The 18,971-nt window shown below is 40.0% G+C and overlaps 1 protein-coding gene across 2 annotated transcripts in view; it reads right to left on the reverse strand.

Moving 5' to 3' along the window:
* Window positions 1-86: 86 nt before the first annotated feature.
* PTPN2 (protein tyrosine phosphatase non-receptor type 2) overlaps window positions 87-18,971 on the reverse strand; it is a 57,489-nt gene continuing 38,604 nt past the window's right edge. Inside the window, exons 6-10 of one of the 2 annotated variants that reach the window (XM_084620874.1) lie at window positions 17,090-17,299; window positions 15,266-15,424; window positions 8,913-9,106; window positions 5,004-5,105; window positions 87-351 (exon numbers count right to left, since the gene is read on the reverse strand). In XM_084620874.1, the coding sequence (XP_084477000.1) occupies window positions 330-351; window positions 5,004-5,105; window positions 8,913-9,106; window positions 15,266-15,424; window positions 17,090-17,299 (687 nt within the window). In that variant the 3' untranslated portion in view covers window positions 87-329. Of the gene's footprint in view, window positions 352-3,961; window positions 5,106-8,912; window positions 9,107-15,265; window positions 15,425-17,089; window positions 17,300-18,971 lie in introns of those variants that run through there. The other variant, XM_084620873.1, reaches the window with a different exon arrangement.

An 18,971-nucleotide genomic window follows, 5' to 3' on the forward strand; every position in this document is an offset into this window, starting at 1 on the left:
AAAAATATTTAATGCTGCCAAAAACATATAAAAATACAATAAAAATGGCAGTACAAAGTATTTTCTAGTTTATTTCTTTTACATCTTTCTACAGTTAATACAGGCATTATAAAAACCACAAAAGACAGCAAGTTATTTTGTTTCGCAAAGTAGCATGCTGGTGGTGTTCTTCATCCCCTGGATGTAGTTTACGTTGTAAACAGATAATTATGAGGCCTTCTTGGTATTTATCAGACCTCACTTTTGTTCCCGGAGAGGGGTTCATATCTTGCCTTGCATGTCAATAGTTTGCAATTTATAGATGTAGAATATTCACAAGTCTTGGAGGTTTAGATGTCAGTCAGTCTCGGCCTACGACATACAACGCAAAACAAAGTCACCGATTCAGTAAAGACTAAAAATCAATAGACTAAGGGCTTGGAAGTCACTATAATTATAAGGCAAACCCCCAAACTGATAATTTGTTCCAATTTTTCACATTTGTTTCTCAGACTAAATTACTCCATTACTGTCAGTAGTAAAACTGTTTGAAATGCCAAATCTTTTTCAGAAGAGATACTATAGATAAGGCAAATGCACGCTGGAGATCCCCAGTCCAGCAGGTCACAAAAGCCCATGCCCAACTTTAAGCATGTGAGTAGTCCCATTGACTACAGTGGGACTGAGTATTTTGCTGGACAAGGACCTAATAACTGCTCTTTGAAATCTGAATGCCAGTCCTGTTTTATAAGGCATAGTTCAAAGCAAAATGACATTCCAAGTCTAAATTCACTTGTCCCAATGAGGGAATTCCAAAATTATAACGTTTTTAATAAAGCAAAGCCTATATGACGAGAAACAAATTAAAAGAACCAACATTCATAAACCCACACTGATTTCTTCCAGAGCACAGTAATCTTTTCTTAAACTTAATTGACAGCATCTTTAAAAAGGTTTATTTTTCCACATATCAGGCCTTTTAATGCAAATAAAGACTCAAGACAGATGAAATATTTTGAACACATTTATTTTCAGTACACAAGAGTGAGATTGAGCTGAAGCCAATGAAAAAACAGCTTTAAAAGGCAGGAAGACTATCACACAATTATAAACTTTGCCAAATTCCACCCTGTAGTTTAAATCACTTGTCCACAATGACAATTTTCCCCATGAGTTCTCTCAATCAATTTACATAAGTTTCTTGTGTAGTCATCCAAAAATCTGACGTTTAAGTCTAATAAATGAAGAGGTACACTAAATAATTTTATTGGCCTCTTTTATACTTTGAGACGATGTAGTCTTTTTCATACCCACCCCCATCACACACACTTGCCTTTTTTTATAATGTCCATTTGCACTATACTGTTTATTTTTAAAATACAGTGTTAAAATAAAAATACATCCGTTTATGAAATGGAACATGTAATGTTCCAAAGGTTTAATTAAGTTAAAGTAAGTTTCATTTGCAAATTAAATTTCCCTAAAATGCACGTGTAATTTCTCCAAATCTTTACTTTAGACTGTATTTAATTATTGCTATTGGATAACTCCTGCTCAACAAGTAAAGGGGAAAATATTTAAAAGATGGAGGGGCACTCAACACAGTAAGTGGTGCCATTGCAAACAACAGATTTTCCCCTGCCAGAAAAATATAATTGAATAGAAAACCGTAAGAACTTATTCCAATCCTTATAAAATAGAATGTGCTACTTATAACTGAGATTCACATGTACATTAGTGATTACTCGTTAAAAGGCGAACGAGATTTATATGAAGCTAATCATCTGAATGTCAGCTTTAAAGTAACCTAATTAAAAAAATAAGTTCTACTATGCTCCAATTATCTGTAATTATTCTGGGAAACAATACATGCAGGGGAAAAAGGATCACAGTCAAGATTTGAATCAGAAGCTCAACAGCATTTCAGAACTAGTGCCCCAATCAGGATTTAATATTTCAGAAGTAAAGACGGTTGTCTCATGTGCTCGTGACTTAACTGCCATAGAAACAACAAAGTATGCACAGCCTAGATTTTGCACACCTTCCTGTAAAGTGCTATGAACTAAAGACAAAAGAGGAAATCCTGACTCCACTAAAAAGTCAGTGGGTATTTTGCCATTATTTTAAATGGAACTAGGATTTTACACAAAGTTCCTTCCTGGAATGTGATAAAAGGCTTCATTCTAAGCTTCTTTCCCAACCTCATACTGCAGCAGATCGTAGTTTAAAATATTTTTGCCTGTCACTGGTGTGATCCTTAAAAATTGTTACAGCTTGGTTGTTAATGATGCAGCCAAACCAACCAAACACAGCTTATCCATGAATTACCAAATACATTTACAAATGCTACTTTGTGGTGTGGAAAGGAGTGAACAGAATGTGAGCACACATGAACATTCCCAAGCAAGTCTTCTTGGGGTCTGGGCAATGTAGGAGACAAAGTTGAGATGGAGTCAGGTAAAAATTCAAATTAAGGTCTTCAAAGATGCATTTAGAGCTTGTCATCAGAGGAAAGCAGAAAAGGCTTGGAAAAATCCTGCTGCTGAGTCAGGAGATAAATGGAGACTTGCAATTTCAGAGAATGGGATATTATCTATCTTCGAGATGTTTTTTTCTTAACTGTTTTCCTTTAAGCACTTTAAGATATGGAGATCTTATTTACTTTTATAATAGTACTTCATAGCACTACATACATTTTCCCATAAACGAAACCCAGTCGTTTGTAAGACACTTTACAACACTTAAAAGTTTTAATTGAAAGAAATATGGGCAGATTGAGAAGTAAGATATATGATGGAAAGACTAATGCACTTGCTTTAGGCTAGGGGTTGATTAGAGTTAGAACAGCTGAAGGTTTAAAAAAAAAAAAAAAAAAAGATATTTGTTGGGACAAGACCTTCCTAAACACAAAATCTTCACTCTCCCCAGATTGCTTAAGGTCTTGAATTTAGCATTCCTGAACTTGGTTGTATTATCCTTAAAATACCTACTTACAACAAGTAACCAAAATTTACTATATGTGCCAAAGCAATTACTAAATCTTGGCTCTGCCATGGCTCCAGTACCAGTTGCAATCTTGTTTTAATGGCAGTCTTAAAGAAACCCAGCTCTAAACACTGTAAGACTCCACCATCTGAAGTCTCATTATTCTACTAACACCAGGGGAATTCACTATTCACACTACCTGGAGTTACCTGTGTAAATCTATTGCACTTCTGTGAGACACTCCTCAAAAGTGTATGTTGTTCAGTCATCTAACTGCAGTGCAATGAAATAGCAACTCAGTTTCAGTCCCATGTTTAACCCCCTGCTACTGAGCCTGCAGGTGGCTGGAGACCTTTCAAAATGTTTTATTAAGGAGATCACATCATTATCCCCATTTTACACATTTGGAAACTGAGGCAGAGAGGTAGGGTGATTTGTTCAAGGTCACTCAGAAGACCAGTGGCAGAGCCATGAATAGAACTCAAGTCTCCTGATTGCTTATCCAGTGCTCTATCCACTAGGCCACACGGCCTTCTTCCTTGGAGGAGAATGAGTTTGACAGCTGCATAAAGGAACCTATACAATGGGAAGGAAGTTAACAATGGAGCTGGGAAAAGAGCTATTTTAGATACACTTTTTTGTACAAATAGTGCGAAGTTTATGATCCATCTCAAAGTGATCTGAAGGTAAAGAAGTACTTCCTTCATCTGCTATTCCTCATGAAGTGGTTAACTATTGTGTTTATTATGGTGCTAGGCAACTTACATAGATCGGGCATCCTTGATTAAGACTAGGTCACAGTTAACATCTTATCAAATAACTGATAATATTCATCTATATTCTGTAGCTAATACTTTCAATTACATTTGAAACAAGTTTTTCACAAAGTTAAACCAGTTTTAAGTTACCTTCAGTGTGCCATTATTGATAGGTGACAGATTTTTATCATTACATGGAATAAAACTCAAAAAAAATCAGTAAGATGAGACACAAAGTATCACATTACATATTTAATGAAATGTCAGAACTTTTAACAAAACTAGAGCGTCAGACAGTAGCTGAAGTCTGAATACAGCTTCCATGAATCAGTTTAACAATTTGCCTCTAAGTCTAGGGCTAGCAAATAGCTTTATTAAAAAAAACCCATAAGCAATTTCAAGCTTTTTTAAATAACTGCAAAAACAAAAAATAAATAAATAAAAGGAATGCAGTGTACAGAGGAGAAACTGAAAAGTGCTTCATCAGAACCTTAGCTGCTCATATCCAAAGTCTCAAAATCTTGAAATGTGGGGAATGGATGCACTGTGCACAAATTATGCTTTACATTTAGTTCCAAAATCAAATTTTTTTGTTTTGGTCAAATAAATTTGTACAAACTAAGCTTTTAAAAGTACAGTTCGCTACAAAAAGTAAGATTAAATATGCAGTTATAAAATATATTTATCCTGGGTCATAAGAATATAAAATGTTGATGCCTATGTCAATAGTACATTACACACATATAAGGATAACTTCTTTGCATTAATAATGTAAATGATACCACGCTGTTTATTGCTTATGTCAGGCATGTAAATTAAAACCCAGACAGCCTCGATCGTTAAATCTTCATGGCTCAGGGTCCATCTACTAGATTCAGTGGAATACCATTTTTAAAAGTATATAAATACAGTTACACAAAGTTTGTACCTGTTTATTTAACAAATGAACAACTTTATTCTGGGTAGCAGTCTGCTGTTTGGTTTCAGAAGTACCTGCTGTGAAAGTCCTGAGATGCTGACTGTGATAAGTTTACACCACTTATCTAATTTGTGTCTAACCTGCACCAATTTTAGGTGTAAGGAGTTTGCTGCTGAAAGTCAAACTCCCTAGTGATTGACTTGCAGCAAGATTAGTTGCTACCGTAGACAGGCTCACAGTGCAAATAAGTGTTTACTTACAAGGAATGTTCTTGAAAATACAGTTTCCAGCAAGAATAAGCTCCAGCTAAAATGACTGTACCAAACCCAATCTTAGTGAGAATAGGTTTCCAATATAACCACCTTTTTCTTTTTCTTTCGGTCTCACTTAGCTTCTGTTTCATCTGGTGCACCTTCTGGGCTGTGTGAGCTTTTCTATCCTCTCGTAGCCGTTTCCGAACCGTACTAAAAGAGAAAAAACTAAATTGTAGAACAGAAGTAATTCCTCAAGAGATATTAGGAAAAAACCCCGCAATCCAACCCAACACACAGAACAGTTAACCAATCTGTGCTGTTTATGACTAAAACAATGAAGGAGGGAATGTTGATGAGAATGGTCTTTGTGCTACTCTAATTACCTGAACAGTTTAATTAAATACCCATGCTGTTTTAACATTAAGGTTGCCAAGTCAAACATCAAGAACTTAGGAAACACGAGTTGCAACCTTAATGCTGCTCCCTCTTGCCTACTGTATATGTATTTTCTATATTAATATATAATATATAGAGTATACCAAAAAAGCACACATTGAGAGCATCTTCACTGAAGAGATAACTCAGGCTCTTTCTTGGTTGTTGCCTGCAACCCTCCTACCACACACACAAAACCCTCTCATGAGTTTAGTGCAGGGGTAGGCAAAGTACAGCCTGCGAGCCATTTTAAGCCAGCCCCTGCTCCGGCCAGCGCACTGGGTCCGGGGCCTCACCACACGGCTCAGCCCCGCTCTGGCCAGGGCGCTGGGTTGGGGTCGCACCACGCAGCTCGGCCCCACTCCGGCACTCCAGCCGGGGTGCTGGGTCAGGGTCGCACCATGCAGCTCAGCCCCGCACCACGCGGCTTCTCCACTCTGGCTCCTACGCACTCCAACGGGAGCTGCAGGGGCGGTGCTTGCGGATAGGACAGCGTGCAGAGCTGCCTGGCTGCACCTCCACATAGGAGCCAGAGAAGGGACATACCAATGCTTCTGGGAGCCTCGAGGTAATCGCTGCTCGGAGCCTGCACTCCCGGGCCTCTCCCCATGCCCCAGCCCTGATCCTCCTCCTGCTCTCCAAACCCCTCGATCCCAGCCCAGAGCACCATCCTGCACCCCAAACCTCTCATACCCAGCCCCACCCCAGAGCCTGCATCCTGTCCCCAACCCCAACTTTGTGACCATTTATGGTCCGCCATACAATTCCTATTCCCCGATGTGGCCCTTGGGCCAAAAAGTTTGCCCACCCCCGGTTTAGTGGTACTTTCAGTCTGGGCTGGCAGGCACATCTGAAGCTTCAGGCTAAAACCAGCATGATACTTTCCATCAGACTGATAACCCACACACTTCCCAGTGAGGACACAGGCTAAATCACTTGATGCCTCCAGTGTCTTGCCACAATTCCCCCGATACCCAAAAGGACAAACAAGTTCTCCCACAACTCACTGGGAAAGATCAGAGCAACTCAGTTTACTGCAACAGAAAGAACCCTGGGACATGATCCCAAAGGTCTTAGCAATGCACAGTGGTGAGTGCAGAATCGGTGAGGACACAGTAACTCAAGTAAGACTTTCTTCTGTGGCCACTCACACCAGAAGCAAGCTAACCCAGGTGCTCAGCCTCAGATTTTGATCACCTGAGTTAACAAGGCTACAGTGAAAACACACCCACAGGCTACTTGTGCCTTCAAACCACAGCAAACCTCCTACTGAGAGCAATGGGAAGTTGGTACAAAGATGGAGGATAAAATATGGCCCTTGTGTAGTCCAGTTTGCAAAGGTATTGAGCACTAACAGCTCCCACCGACTACAGTTGAGCCTATTCGTGTGCACAACTTCTGAAACTCACACCATAAACTTCTATTTAGAGAAGTTAGCATTGCATTTACCTCTGTGGTAAAAAAACTGATACCACGTACTTGTAGGACCATTACTATTTCTGCCCTTTACAAGCTAAGCAGTCACCTGATTTGTGCATGTGATTGTAGTAATTGCTCAGTTGGTGTGTAAGTGTGTATCTAAGGCCACATCTACACTTGGAGCACTTTTATCACTACTGTACCAGCAAAAGCACTCCTGCTGTGGATGCAGCTATACTGACAAAATGGGGTTGCCAGCCTGCAGGATTGTCCTGGAATCTCCAAGAATTAAAAATTCATCTTTCGTTAAAGATCACATCATGGGATGAAACCTCCAGGAATACATCCAACCAAAACTGGCAACCCTATGGCAAAACTGACGTTTGTATTGGCCTAGTAAAACCGTCCCCATAAATGAATGAAACAAGCTATCCTTATATAAATGCCATTTTGCTAGTACACTAGAACCTTCTGCCAGTACAGACACATTGGTTAGGGATCACATTTTCACACCCATGGCCAATACTGCTCTTCTGGCAGAAGTCTGTCGTTTGTATATTGCTACAAGCGCACACCTACAGTGCTACAACTATGCTGCTGTAGCGCCTTACCATAGACACTTAAGCCTCAGCTACACCTAAAACTCAGGTCAATCTAGCTACATCACTGAAGGCTGTGAAAAGTTTCACATCCTGTATGAAGTAGTTATGTTAACCTTCCATCAACCTAGATGCTGCCTCTCAGGTCTACACTAAACCCTTACTACAGTGACAGAAGGGTTTTTTCTCATTGCCATAGGAAATCTACCCCCGAGAGGTGGTAGCTAGGTCAGTGGTTACCCAGCTGCATCTATAGCATGGGTTAAGTTGACCTAACTACTTCACAGAGTGTGAAATTTTTCACAGCCCAGAGCAATGTGGCTATGTCGACTTAAGTTTCAAGTCGAGACCAGGCCTTAGCCTTTTTAATCTGAAAGTCTGAAGTCTTAATGAACAGAAAGCTCCAAAGTTAGCAACTCAATGAGATGGAAGGGGTAGTTCAGTCCTTTAAGCTGTTCTTCCGGAGTGTGTGCAGAATGACACTTGAAACCTTGTGCTGTAAGCCTTTCTGTTCCCAGCCATTTTGTTATTTTCTCTTTTCTTCTAAAAGCTTACTTATTTAAAAGTACTGAACAGGGAATAACTAAAGTGGTATCAAAGATTTTATTCAGCCATGTCTAAGACCATCTAGGGAACACACCCCATCCTTGCCCCCACTCAAGGGACAAATTATCTGGGATTAGAATTTCTCCAGGATAGGGTTGCCAACCCTCCCAGTTTCGCTGGAAGTCTCCCGGAATCGGGCTCTATCTCCCAGAGGCTACTGAAGCCAAAAATTGGGAGATTTTAGGCTGCTAAATGTCCAGCAGCGTTGTGGGGCTAAGGCAGCCTCCCTGTTTGCCCTGGCTTTGTGCCAGTCCCCAAAGTGGTAACATGTCCCTGTGGCCCTTGAGGAAACAGGGGGTCTCTGTGCACTGTCCCCGCCCCAAGCTAGCCAATGGGAATTGCAGCCAATGGGAACTGCAGGGGCGGTGCCTGCAAATGGGGGCTGTGTGTGCAGAGCCCTCTTCACCCCCGCCCCCGCAAGGGACATGTCAGCTGCTTCCAGGAGCAGCGTGGGGCCAGGGCAGGCAGGCAGCCTGCCTTAGCCCCACAGTGCCGCTGACTAGGAGCCACCAGAGATAAGCACTGCCTGGGAGCTGGAGCCTGCACCCATCACCCCCTGAGCCCCTCCCCCCCATGGAGCCAGCACCCCAAGCCACCTTCCACACCCCAATCCCTTGCGCCAGACCGGATGCCCCTCCAGAATCCAAACGCCCTCCCAGATCCTGCACCCCCTCCTCCACCACAGAGCCTCTCTCACACTCCGAACCCCTCGGCCCCAGCCCAGAGCCTGTACCCCAACCCCTTGTCCCAGCTCAGTGAAAGTGAATGAGGTGGGGGACAGCAAGCCACAGAGGAAGGGGGGGATGAAGTGAGTGGGGCAGGGCCTCAGAGAAGGGGCGGGACAGGGCAAGGGTGTTTGGGTTTGTGTGATTAGACCATTGGCAACCCTACTCCAGGATAAGAGGATTTAAAAAAAAACAAAAAACTACACCCCCAAGGCACTTTCCATGTTTCTTACCTTTCAATGCTTCCATCCATGATATCCTGCACTTTAGTGGACAGTTCAGTATTTATTTTCTCCCCAATTTGCTCCTGTTTTTCTAAGCCAACACTATTCCCATTGTACTTCTCTGTATTTACTCTGGTTGGGTGTGGAGGGGACTGCTCAGAACTTGGTGCTTGGTCCTCCTTAGAAAGTTCCTTCCACCGTTTCTGAATGAATGAGAACACGTTTTTGAACAACATTTCTCAACATCGTGAAAGTTATATCTTTTTAATTTACATTTTTATTTATATGATCATTCTTGTTTATTCAAAGTATATAAAAACTAATTTCTAGATAAAGTAGTAAGCAACACCGCGATACCCTTATTTACACTGAATAGAGAACAAAGTACACCCATCAGTCTTAGCTTCAGGTAACACTAAAACCTAGACTCATTTGAGGGAAATTCGGTTGTTAGAAAACAACTTGAAGGTCAAGTAAAGAGCAAAGAAATTTGTCCAGGATTAACAAAAATTTGCAAGTCAAAGTTAAGGCTGCGAACTCATGGCAATAGAAGAGGTAAGGCTCTTGGGCATGACAGAATACCTGCAAAAAATCTCTAAAAGTGGATCTGATCAAACAGATAGGTATTACAGAGAAGCCAATATGGTTAAGAGCAAGACACAATACCACAACAATTAAAAAATGCTAAATTATTATTCAAGAAAAAGTATTACAAGTGACAGTGGTGTAACTAGATCTCTTTACTGTTTGCAGGAGACAAAATATTGGCAAGAGCCCTTCACAAAAGATTACTAGACATCAGATGTGAAATGTGTTTTGTTTTTTTTTCCTTTTCTTTTTTTTTAAAATCAAAACAGTCTCTTATATGAGCTTTGCTGCTCTACAACTCCATGTAAATCCAAAGCTTTTGTAATCAGCCACCTTGGTCATAAACCTGTGTAAAATCCAGAGAACTGGATAAAATGTCCAAAATGACCTGACAACTACAAGAAAACATGGCTGTACACGTCCATGTGACTACACAGTCCCTTTGGAATTTCCAATAGTTTTAAACAAGGATACTCTTTTTTTTTTTTTTAAATTCCTTGTAGCAGTGTTTAATGAACCGGTATGCCTTGCTCCTGTGTCGACAGATTAGATTCCCCTCAAGAAAACAAAACCTTTTATTTGTGTGTATCGGATGTGTCAGAAGTGGGAGTCCTTATTAAAAAACTACATATTGCGATCAGCATTCGTCATCCTCTCACAGGAAATCCTGCAGATTATGAAGTGATGAGAAAATTAACTTTGTATTGGTAACCTTGCTATGGATTATTGCCTGATGAGCTCAAAAGAGGATCCTAAATGACTCCAGGAAACCTAAGATTTCATTTAAACAAGTGTTTACCTAGCTACCCGTGTTTTATTTGTGGAGATAGATCTCAAAATGCAAAGTTTGCTAGGGAGTCTTGTCATTGGAAAAAGGAGAATTTATCCACCAAGAGTGAAATTATTATTCAAGCAAACTTTTACTAAATTGAGATACATAAGTGACTGACACTGGTTAGAAACCTATATTAAAACCATTTCCCCCTCCTTCCCAAAAACCACAGCTTGAGAACACTGTGGATGTCAAAAATGAAGTTTATGGGATTCGTCTACACCATGGTGGAAATGCTTCCCTGCTCCACTGCCCCACTCCGTGAAAATGCTAGCACCACTTCTAAAACCTCAAAAAGTGCTCACACTGTGTGGGCCTGAAGAGATATGCAGGTAATATAGGATATATTTAAATAAAAAACAGTTACAGGTGATAGTATGGTCTTTTATCAACATTGCAAGACAGGGACAAGGAAGGTGCCAACAGATTAAAGGGGGGAAAAAAGAGGTAAAAATAAGTTTCATTAAGTAAAGTTCACCCACCCACATCACACATCTTCAGCAGGGTTTGAAACCTGAACCTTCAGCACTGCAGCAGAGCATTACCACTTGAGCTACAGGACTAACTACATTAGCAGGCAACAGGAGGAGGCGGTTATCCCAGCAGAGAAACAAACAGACTGCTAGCACCATGTACTAAATCCAGGAGATCGTCATGGGGAGTATGGCACCCAGGCTCTTCAACCCACCACCCAAAAGGTCCTGCTCTGCGTGGAACCTGCAGGAGAGTGGAAAGGAGATGGGATGCTGAGATCGTGTGCCAACTCTCCTGCCCTTCCTCACTGCTCTGGCAGCTTCCAGTACAGCATGTGCTGTGTTGGTATCAGCAATCTCTTTACGGATGTTCATGCCACAGTTTCCCTGAGGATCACAAGCAAGAGAAGGGAAATGGGAATTGAAGAGTTCATATTTCAGCCAAACTTACATGGAATTTCGTGGGATGAGGAAAAAGCACTTCTCTAGCCGAAGGGTTTCTCCCTACTGAATTTTAAAGGCCTGCTGTAAACAGAAATGTTAAAGCTTTCCAGAAAAAGAGTTAGGCAACTACACAGAGAGGTTGAGAGCAACTTCCACTATACTCATATTTACTGGAAGAATGCTTACACAGTAAGCTGTTTAATTAGATCTACGTGGGCAGGCCCCTGAGACTTCATGATTACAAGTTCTGAGCATAAGACCTCAAAAATAGGAGAAGTTAACACAAGAGGAATGGAGTTGGTCTTAACCTTCGCTAAGACTGTCTACACCCCCACTTATGTCGGTATAACATATACTGCTTAGGGGTGTGCCACCCCGTCAGCAACGGAAGTTACATCAACTTAAAGGTCGAGATGGACAGTGCTATGTCAGCGGGAGAGCTTCTCTCGCCGGCATAGCTACCGCCACCTATTGGGGGTGGATTAATGAAATGGATGGGAGAGCTCTCTCCTGTCATCTTAGAGCAGCTACACGAGAGAACTTACAGCAGTGTGGCTTCATCAGTGCAGCTGCGCCATGTAAGGCTAAGTTATTTCTTTCTGGTCCCAGAAAGGCAGTCTACATTAAAATGTTAGAGGTTTTTCATGTACTGTTACAAATAATAGCTAATCGGGCTAGAGAAATGTTCTCTAATCCCTTCCATTTTCAGTTGAATAATAACTAGTTTCACTGTTGATGCAACATGCCCTACCACAGCAACATCAAAGCTGAAACTGTAACTAAACCGACAGGTAGCAAGCAGGTGCCTGCATAAAGAGAAAACAACTTGGAAGGAGGAAAGGGCCTGTGCACACATTCAGTGCTGTTACTTTTAAGCCTACCCAGAGATCCTTCTAAACAAACGAGAGCAGAAAAATCCATCTGTCTTTTTTCAAAAGACACCAAAAATCCACTCACATTTCATGCTTCTCTATTGAAAGGGTGTTTTAAATAAAAGTTCTGGATAAAATTTGTCAATTAAAACAATTCAAGTGGACACTGGGTCTCATCTGCACTCCAATTTTTAAAAAGCTCTTCTGGAACAGAAGAAGAAAATCCAAATTTACCATTTGATAAGTATATCTGAATAAGACCAAATTGATGTCCATATTTCTACTCTGTTGTGCAAGTAACTTAAATCCCTCACATACAATAACTCAAGTAACAATTTCCTCCCGTGGCTATAGTTAAGCTAAACAAACATTTTTAAATAAATTGTGAAGAGCAGCAAGGAAAATTCAAATTAAAGCTGATCTCTTCGTTTACCCAAAAGCTCATGAAGTTCTTAAATGCAATGGGATCAATTATTTACCAGCATATTTTGAAATCACATTGGGACATGTCAAGGATGTGACATTCTTAACATTTAATTTTTTACTTTTTTCCCCTTAGAACATTCAGTTCATTCCAAGACTGACAGAAAAAATTAAGAACAGTATTTGTTCAACACTTGTTAAGAATAGTACACTTGCGAAAAGTCTTACTTCCATTTTTCCTAAAATGTGGGAGGAGTTAAGTTGTATACAACTGATAACCAAGAATAATTTAAAAAAATACCAATATCCAATAAAAAGAAAAGGAGGACTTGTGGCACCTGAGAGACTAACAAATTTATCTGAGCATATGCTTTCGTGAGCTACAGTTCACTTCGTCAGATGCATGCAGTGGAAAATACAGTGGGGAGATTTATATACACAGAGAACATGAAACAATGGGTGTTACCATACACACTAACAAGAATGATCAGGTAAGGTGAGCTATTACCAACAGGAGAGCGGGGGCGGGGGGGGAGAGACCTTTTGTAGTGATAATCCAGGTGAGACATTTCCAGCAGTTGACAAGAATGTCTGAGGAAAGGAGTGGGGGGCGTGGGGGGGAGGGGCGGGGAGGAGGAATAGTTTTACTTTGTGTAATGACACATCCACTCCCAGTCTCTATTCAAGCCTAAGTTAATTGTATCCAGTTTGCAAATTAATTCCAATTCAGCAGTCTCTCGTTGGAGTCTGCTTCTGAAGTCTTTTTGTTGAAGAATTGCCACTTTTAGGTCTGTAATTGAGTGACCAGAGAGATTGAAGTGTTCTCCGACTGGTTTTTGAAGGTTATAATTCTTGATGTCTGATTTATGTCCGTTTATTCTTTTACATAGAGACTGTCCAGTTTGACCAATGTACATGGCAGAGGGGCATTGCTGGCACATGATGGCATATATTACATTGGTAGATGTGCAGGTGAACGAGCCTCTGACAGTGTCCCCTGAATAGCTATGTGGACACAGCTGGCAACATGCTTTGCTGCAAGGATAGGTTCCTGGGTTAGTGTTTTTGTAGTGTGGTTGCTGGTGAGTATTTGCTTCAGGTTGGGGGGCTGTCTGTAAGCAAGGTCTGGCCTGTCTCCCAAGATCTGAGAGTGACGGGTCACTCTTCAGGATAGGGCCAACAAAGAAAATAACAGAATGCCACTAGCCATCACCTTCAGCCCCCAATTAAAAACCTCTCCAACGCATCTTCAAGGATCTACAACCTATCCTGAAGAAGGACAACCCATCACTAAATTTGTTAGTCTGTATCCACAAAAAGAAAAGGAGTACTTGTGGCACCTGAGAGACTAGCACAGCTGCTACTCTGAAACCTGTTAATATCCAATAGTTATTCTAAATTTTGAAAGCTAGAGACTGACAATAGAGAATAAATCTTCTGAAATTTTTTAAAAAATTACACAAAAAGTCTCCAAAAGTTGCATACAGCTTACTCCAAAATTCACACATCATTTCAAAAGAAGACTGTAAAAAGTATGTATTGCTGCCAAAATTTATACTGAGAAATTGATACAATGGTCCATAAATTCCTCAGGGCCTCAAGAAATGCACATGCTAAAAAGGGAGAATTCATGTCAGTTTAAAAAACAAAGTATCTCAGACTATTCAGTAATTTGACTGTGACATTACTAAAATTTCAACAAAAAATGTGAGGTATGGCCTTTGGTATACAAAGCAGCAAGATGTTCAGGAAGTGAACTCCAAGTTCTGCCAAAAGCAGCTTGCAGTAAATGACTGCTACTTCTAAGTGTGTCTTTGGGCTAAAATCATTAATGGTGGAAACAGTTAAGTATAGTCATGATGCTGGTCATAAGGCTGTGTCAGAATACAACCACCTAGTTCTTACATAGCGTAAGTGTGTACCTTGCACCTATTTGGTCTTTAGTGGTTGTGTAAAATTTATTTACACACAAGCACAAAATGTGCATTGGATGGAAACATTTGACAAGACAGCTGTAATAAACATGCTTTAAGTTATCTACTCCTCCATCCTATTTCTGAAAGCAGAGTAGGTTTGTCAAGTTAATTTACACTTGGTTACAGTATGTGGTTTTTTCAGCAAAAGAAAAAAAACAACATGATCTACCATACAAAAAGAGTTCTGTGTCTCCTTGACAAGGCGAAGCTATTTTAAAGTGTTATTACCGGAAAGCACACTGAAAACAAAGTCTAGAACTAGTGACTTGTAAAACTTGAATTTTTTGAACTGCATTAAATAAACCCAATTAATCTCATCGAGCTGGTTATACTGACTATCGCTGGTTAATCAAACAGTAAAAAAAATGTTACCTGGTAGCAAACTTTAATCTTCAGCAGCAGAATATTTTATTAACAGATAAAGTATGGATAATTCAGGGAGAAAAGACCCTTGTTCAATTTCACTTGGAAACATGACATTTCTTTTGGTTTTTAAAAAAGCTGATGATACGGATTTAACCTTCCTTATGTTAGTACAGAGTATGCCTGCCATATATCACAGAGCAGGGTACTAAAACACAGAATTAAAAGTTTAGCTGAGACACACACTTCAATGCTTGATTAAGAGAGAAGTTTATCTGCCTAACCAATGCAGAAATGCTAAGAGAACATCAAATCGAATCACCCATTGATTTTATAAACACTGCACATTTGGATTATTACAGTAGATTCAGTTTATTCGAAAAACATTTACCTGTATAGTTGAATCCCCCATGATAAATTTTGCTCCTTCTATAATAGCCATATACGAGAATCTTAGCTGGTCAGGTGTCTGAATAAGTCCCATGCGATATTTTCTCATATCCAATAATACTTGCTTAATGTCTACAGAAGAAGGGTCTTTTTTTTCCATCTGTTTAAAAAAAAATCTGGTTAATTATATGAAGAGTTTTGACCAATCTGTGAAAGTGGGACAATTGTTCTTTAAAAGTACCAAAAAATAAGGAAAATTTTAAACACATACACCTCTACCCTGATATAACGCAACCCGATATAACATGGTAAAGCAGCACTCGGGGTGGGGTCTGTGCAGTCCGGCGGATCAGCACATCAGCATGTCTGGCTCCGACACGCTGCTCTGAGTGGCGTAGTAAGGGTGCCGAGCTGGGGCCGAGGGGTTGGATAAAGAACAGAGGGTCTCTGGGGGCGGTCAGAGGACAAGGAGGGTTGGATGGTTTGGAGGTTCTGGGGGTGTGGACAGGGATTGGGGCAGTAAGGGGACAAGGAGCAGGGGGGTGGGGTGTTGGATGGGTCGGGGGTTCTGAGGGGTCAGTCAGGGGGCAGGAACTGACTATTAATAATGGAAATACTCGAGGCCAAAGCAAGTTTGATGTAACGCAGTTTCACCTATAAACACGGTAAGATTTTTTGGCTCCCAAGGACCGCGTTATATCAGGTTAGGGGTGTATTGAGTTATACAAATTTCTACTGAACAATATATACATTCATCTTTTTACCACATTTCTGTTATAACTGTATGAGAAATAACATCTGAAACAGATTTCTAAGTTTTTTTCTCTCAAGAGAATAAATCATTTAAATACTTTTATGTAACACAAAGATAAAAGTTAAAATACAACTGGAGATTAGTTGAAATCCACAAAAGCCAATATGCTAGTAACAATTAAAGCCCTGAGTCTTAATACACTTCTACTTGCCTAACTTTACAAATGAATGTGTTTAAGTTGCAGGATTGGGGCATAGTAGTTCAGAGTACTAGAACTTGGTATTTAGTTAAAAAGACAGACACATTCAACAGAAATATGGGACAATATGTGCGCAAAAAAAAACAGTGGACTAAACCATTTGCAAATTTGGGGCTTTACACGGACTGGCTAATACCATTATAAACACACTGTGAAAAACAGTGCAGTATGTATTACATGCTATATGTCCAGTAACTGAACTAATGATTATGTCCTTTTAAAAGTAATTTCCCCCCTAAAGAATCAGGAACATTAATCTGATATACAGACAATGTTTTGGAATAGCTATAGTGGCTTTTCTCTCAGAGTGTTAGCTTTATATAAACACTTCAGATTTAATTTAATTTTTTTTTAAGTTACAGGAATACTAGAAGGACCAAAAAAGCCAACAAGCTTCATTCTATTGCACCATTTTTCTATCTATATTGCTCTTTCCTTTAAGTGTTGAAAATTAGAAAGCAAATTCCACTTCTAGACAGACTTTGATCCAACAAGTTTCAGGTAACAGTGAAGAGCTAAGGGCAAAGTTACAAATCTCTGAAAATATGGTTTATAAAGACTAAGACACCTTAAGATCACCAGTCTGAAAACAGGTCTATATTTCTACTCATCCCACATTATAAATATAAAGAAATATAAATTTTCATACATTTATTTAAGCCATCAGAATAAGTGTCAGAGAAACTAAGTAGCTTCCACAGGGTCTTCATTTACCTTCACAAATGTGTGGCTTATTTCCAGGTATCTTATTTGCTAGGAGTTCTCATCAAAAAGCTCAAATATAAACCAAAAGCCACCATACAAACACTTACCAGGACAAGACAGGTGTCTACTAATGAAAATGTGCCAGAGCGTCCTATCCCTGCGCTACAGTGAATTATGGCAGGTCCATGTTCAGGACTCAGCGAACCAGATTCTCTGACTTTAAACAAGAAGTTGAGAAATGAAGCTGGGGACTCAGGGACTCCAAAATCTGGCCACGTAGTATAATGATAATGAGATATCATCCTGGACTCACCACTCTAAAAGTGAAAAAAAAAAAAAAAATTAAAAAAAAAAAAAAACAAAACAAAAAACAAAACGAACAAAAAGGATGCCTCTGCTTTTGGAGAATTATTTGTTTAAAACTCATCCATCAGTAAAGGCCAATATTTTAAACCTCTCAGTCAGACAGACACAAACTGCTTGCTTAAAATTTGCACCCTTAGATTGTTCCCAACAAAAAGTTAACACTAGGACACTTCTTCCGGCACCAGGTCATTATTTGTGACCGACACCTTAGTTATATTTTGTTTTTCATTTTAAAATCATTTAAGATATCTACACAGATCCCATTCCCCCAAACCCTAACATTACTAAAATACTAACAGCACTTTTCCCCTAAAACTTCCCTCTAACTACTACTAGTGGAGCTCAACTGATGCTCACAGCAAGAGCACCAGTATGGACAGGGACTGCCAGCAGTCCAGCAGACTGCCAGCATTTTAAGCTGCATGTTGTTTATGCCTACTCTGAGCTGTGTTTAAAGTGCCAGTAGCTGCTGGAACCTTGTCCATACTAGCATGGCCACTGATGGTAGCAACAGTGGGAAATTGTATGGAAAAGTCCTACTGTAGGCAGGGCTTAAAAAGGCCCATATGTCAGAAAACCTTAGATATCACTTCTGCTGGAGACACTCAACCTTGTTCCATATATAAGTGGATGGAAAGGCTATTTGTATTATGCAATGTTTTCCTCCTTCCTTGGCTGAGCTCTGTGCCAACACACCTCCCAACTGCATTAACCCCAGGGAGCTTCAGGAACCAGCTTTGACTACATTTCCACTAGACTCACTGAGACCTAGGTGTTCAAGCTACAGGGGTTTTTTTGTTTACTCTGGACGCAGTTTAATTATGGATATTTAGGATTTTGGAATCTCAAGAAATCAATTTCAGTACCAAGCATCTATTTTTCCAATACTTTTCCCTGAACTTCCCCAATGTTACCGACATCTTATTTCTAGGTTTCCTTTAAACGATAGCTAGACCTCTATACATAAAGTGAATAGTCAAAAAGATTTAATAAGATGCCATTAAAGCTGAAGTATTTTTCTTCAGGTCAATGACAAAATAAATTGTGTCCTGCAAAATGGAAACTAGAGAGATCCTCTCCTGGTCAGTCCATTGCAAGTTTCTATGAAGTGCAGATTTACTCGAAAGTGACTTGAAATAGCATTATTCAGTTCCTGTTTGTTGTGCTGCAGTAACCTAACATTTGTTCTGAAAACTAGTTCTTCCAGTTACAGCTTTGGCCCTCATTTAGGACCTGATGCTGCAAGGTTCGAGCACCCTCAACTTCCACAAAAGGCAGTGGACATTGAGCATGCCAAGTACCATAGAAGTGCAACTCAACCATCTTGTAATACACCTTGAAGGGGACAAAAGAATCTTTGTAGTTTGTTCCTAAACAATATATACATTCACATATATTCTGTTGATGCACAAATCAGAATAAATAGAATATTCCTATTGCTACAGCAAAGCCAATACAAGCTCCAGCTCCTTCTCCTGAACTTGTATTGGCTTTCCTGTACCAACAGGAATATAGTACAGTAAAAATTAGTCTTTGAACAAAGAGATTTGATTTTGAACACACAGAGTATATCTATTGAGTAAGGTGCCATTTTTCTACTGCCACTTTTCAGAGCAGAACTAT

The sequence above is a fragment of the Lepidochelys olivacea genome (genome assembly GCF_965140295.1).
Source record: "Lepidochelys olivacea isolate rLepOli2 genome assembly, chromosome: 2".
NCBI lineage: Eukaryota > Metazoa > Chordata > Testudines > Cheloniidae > Lepidochelys > Lepidochelys olivacea.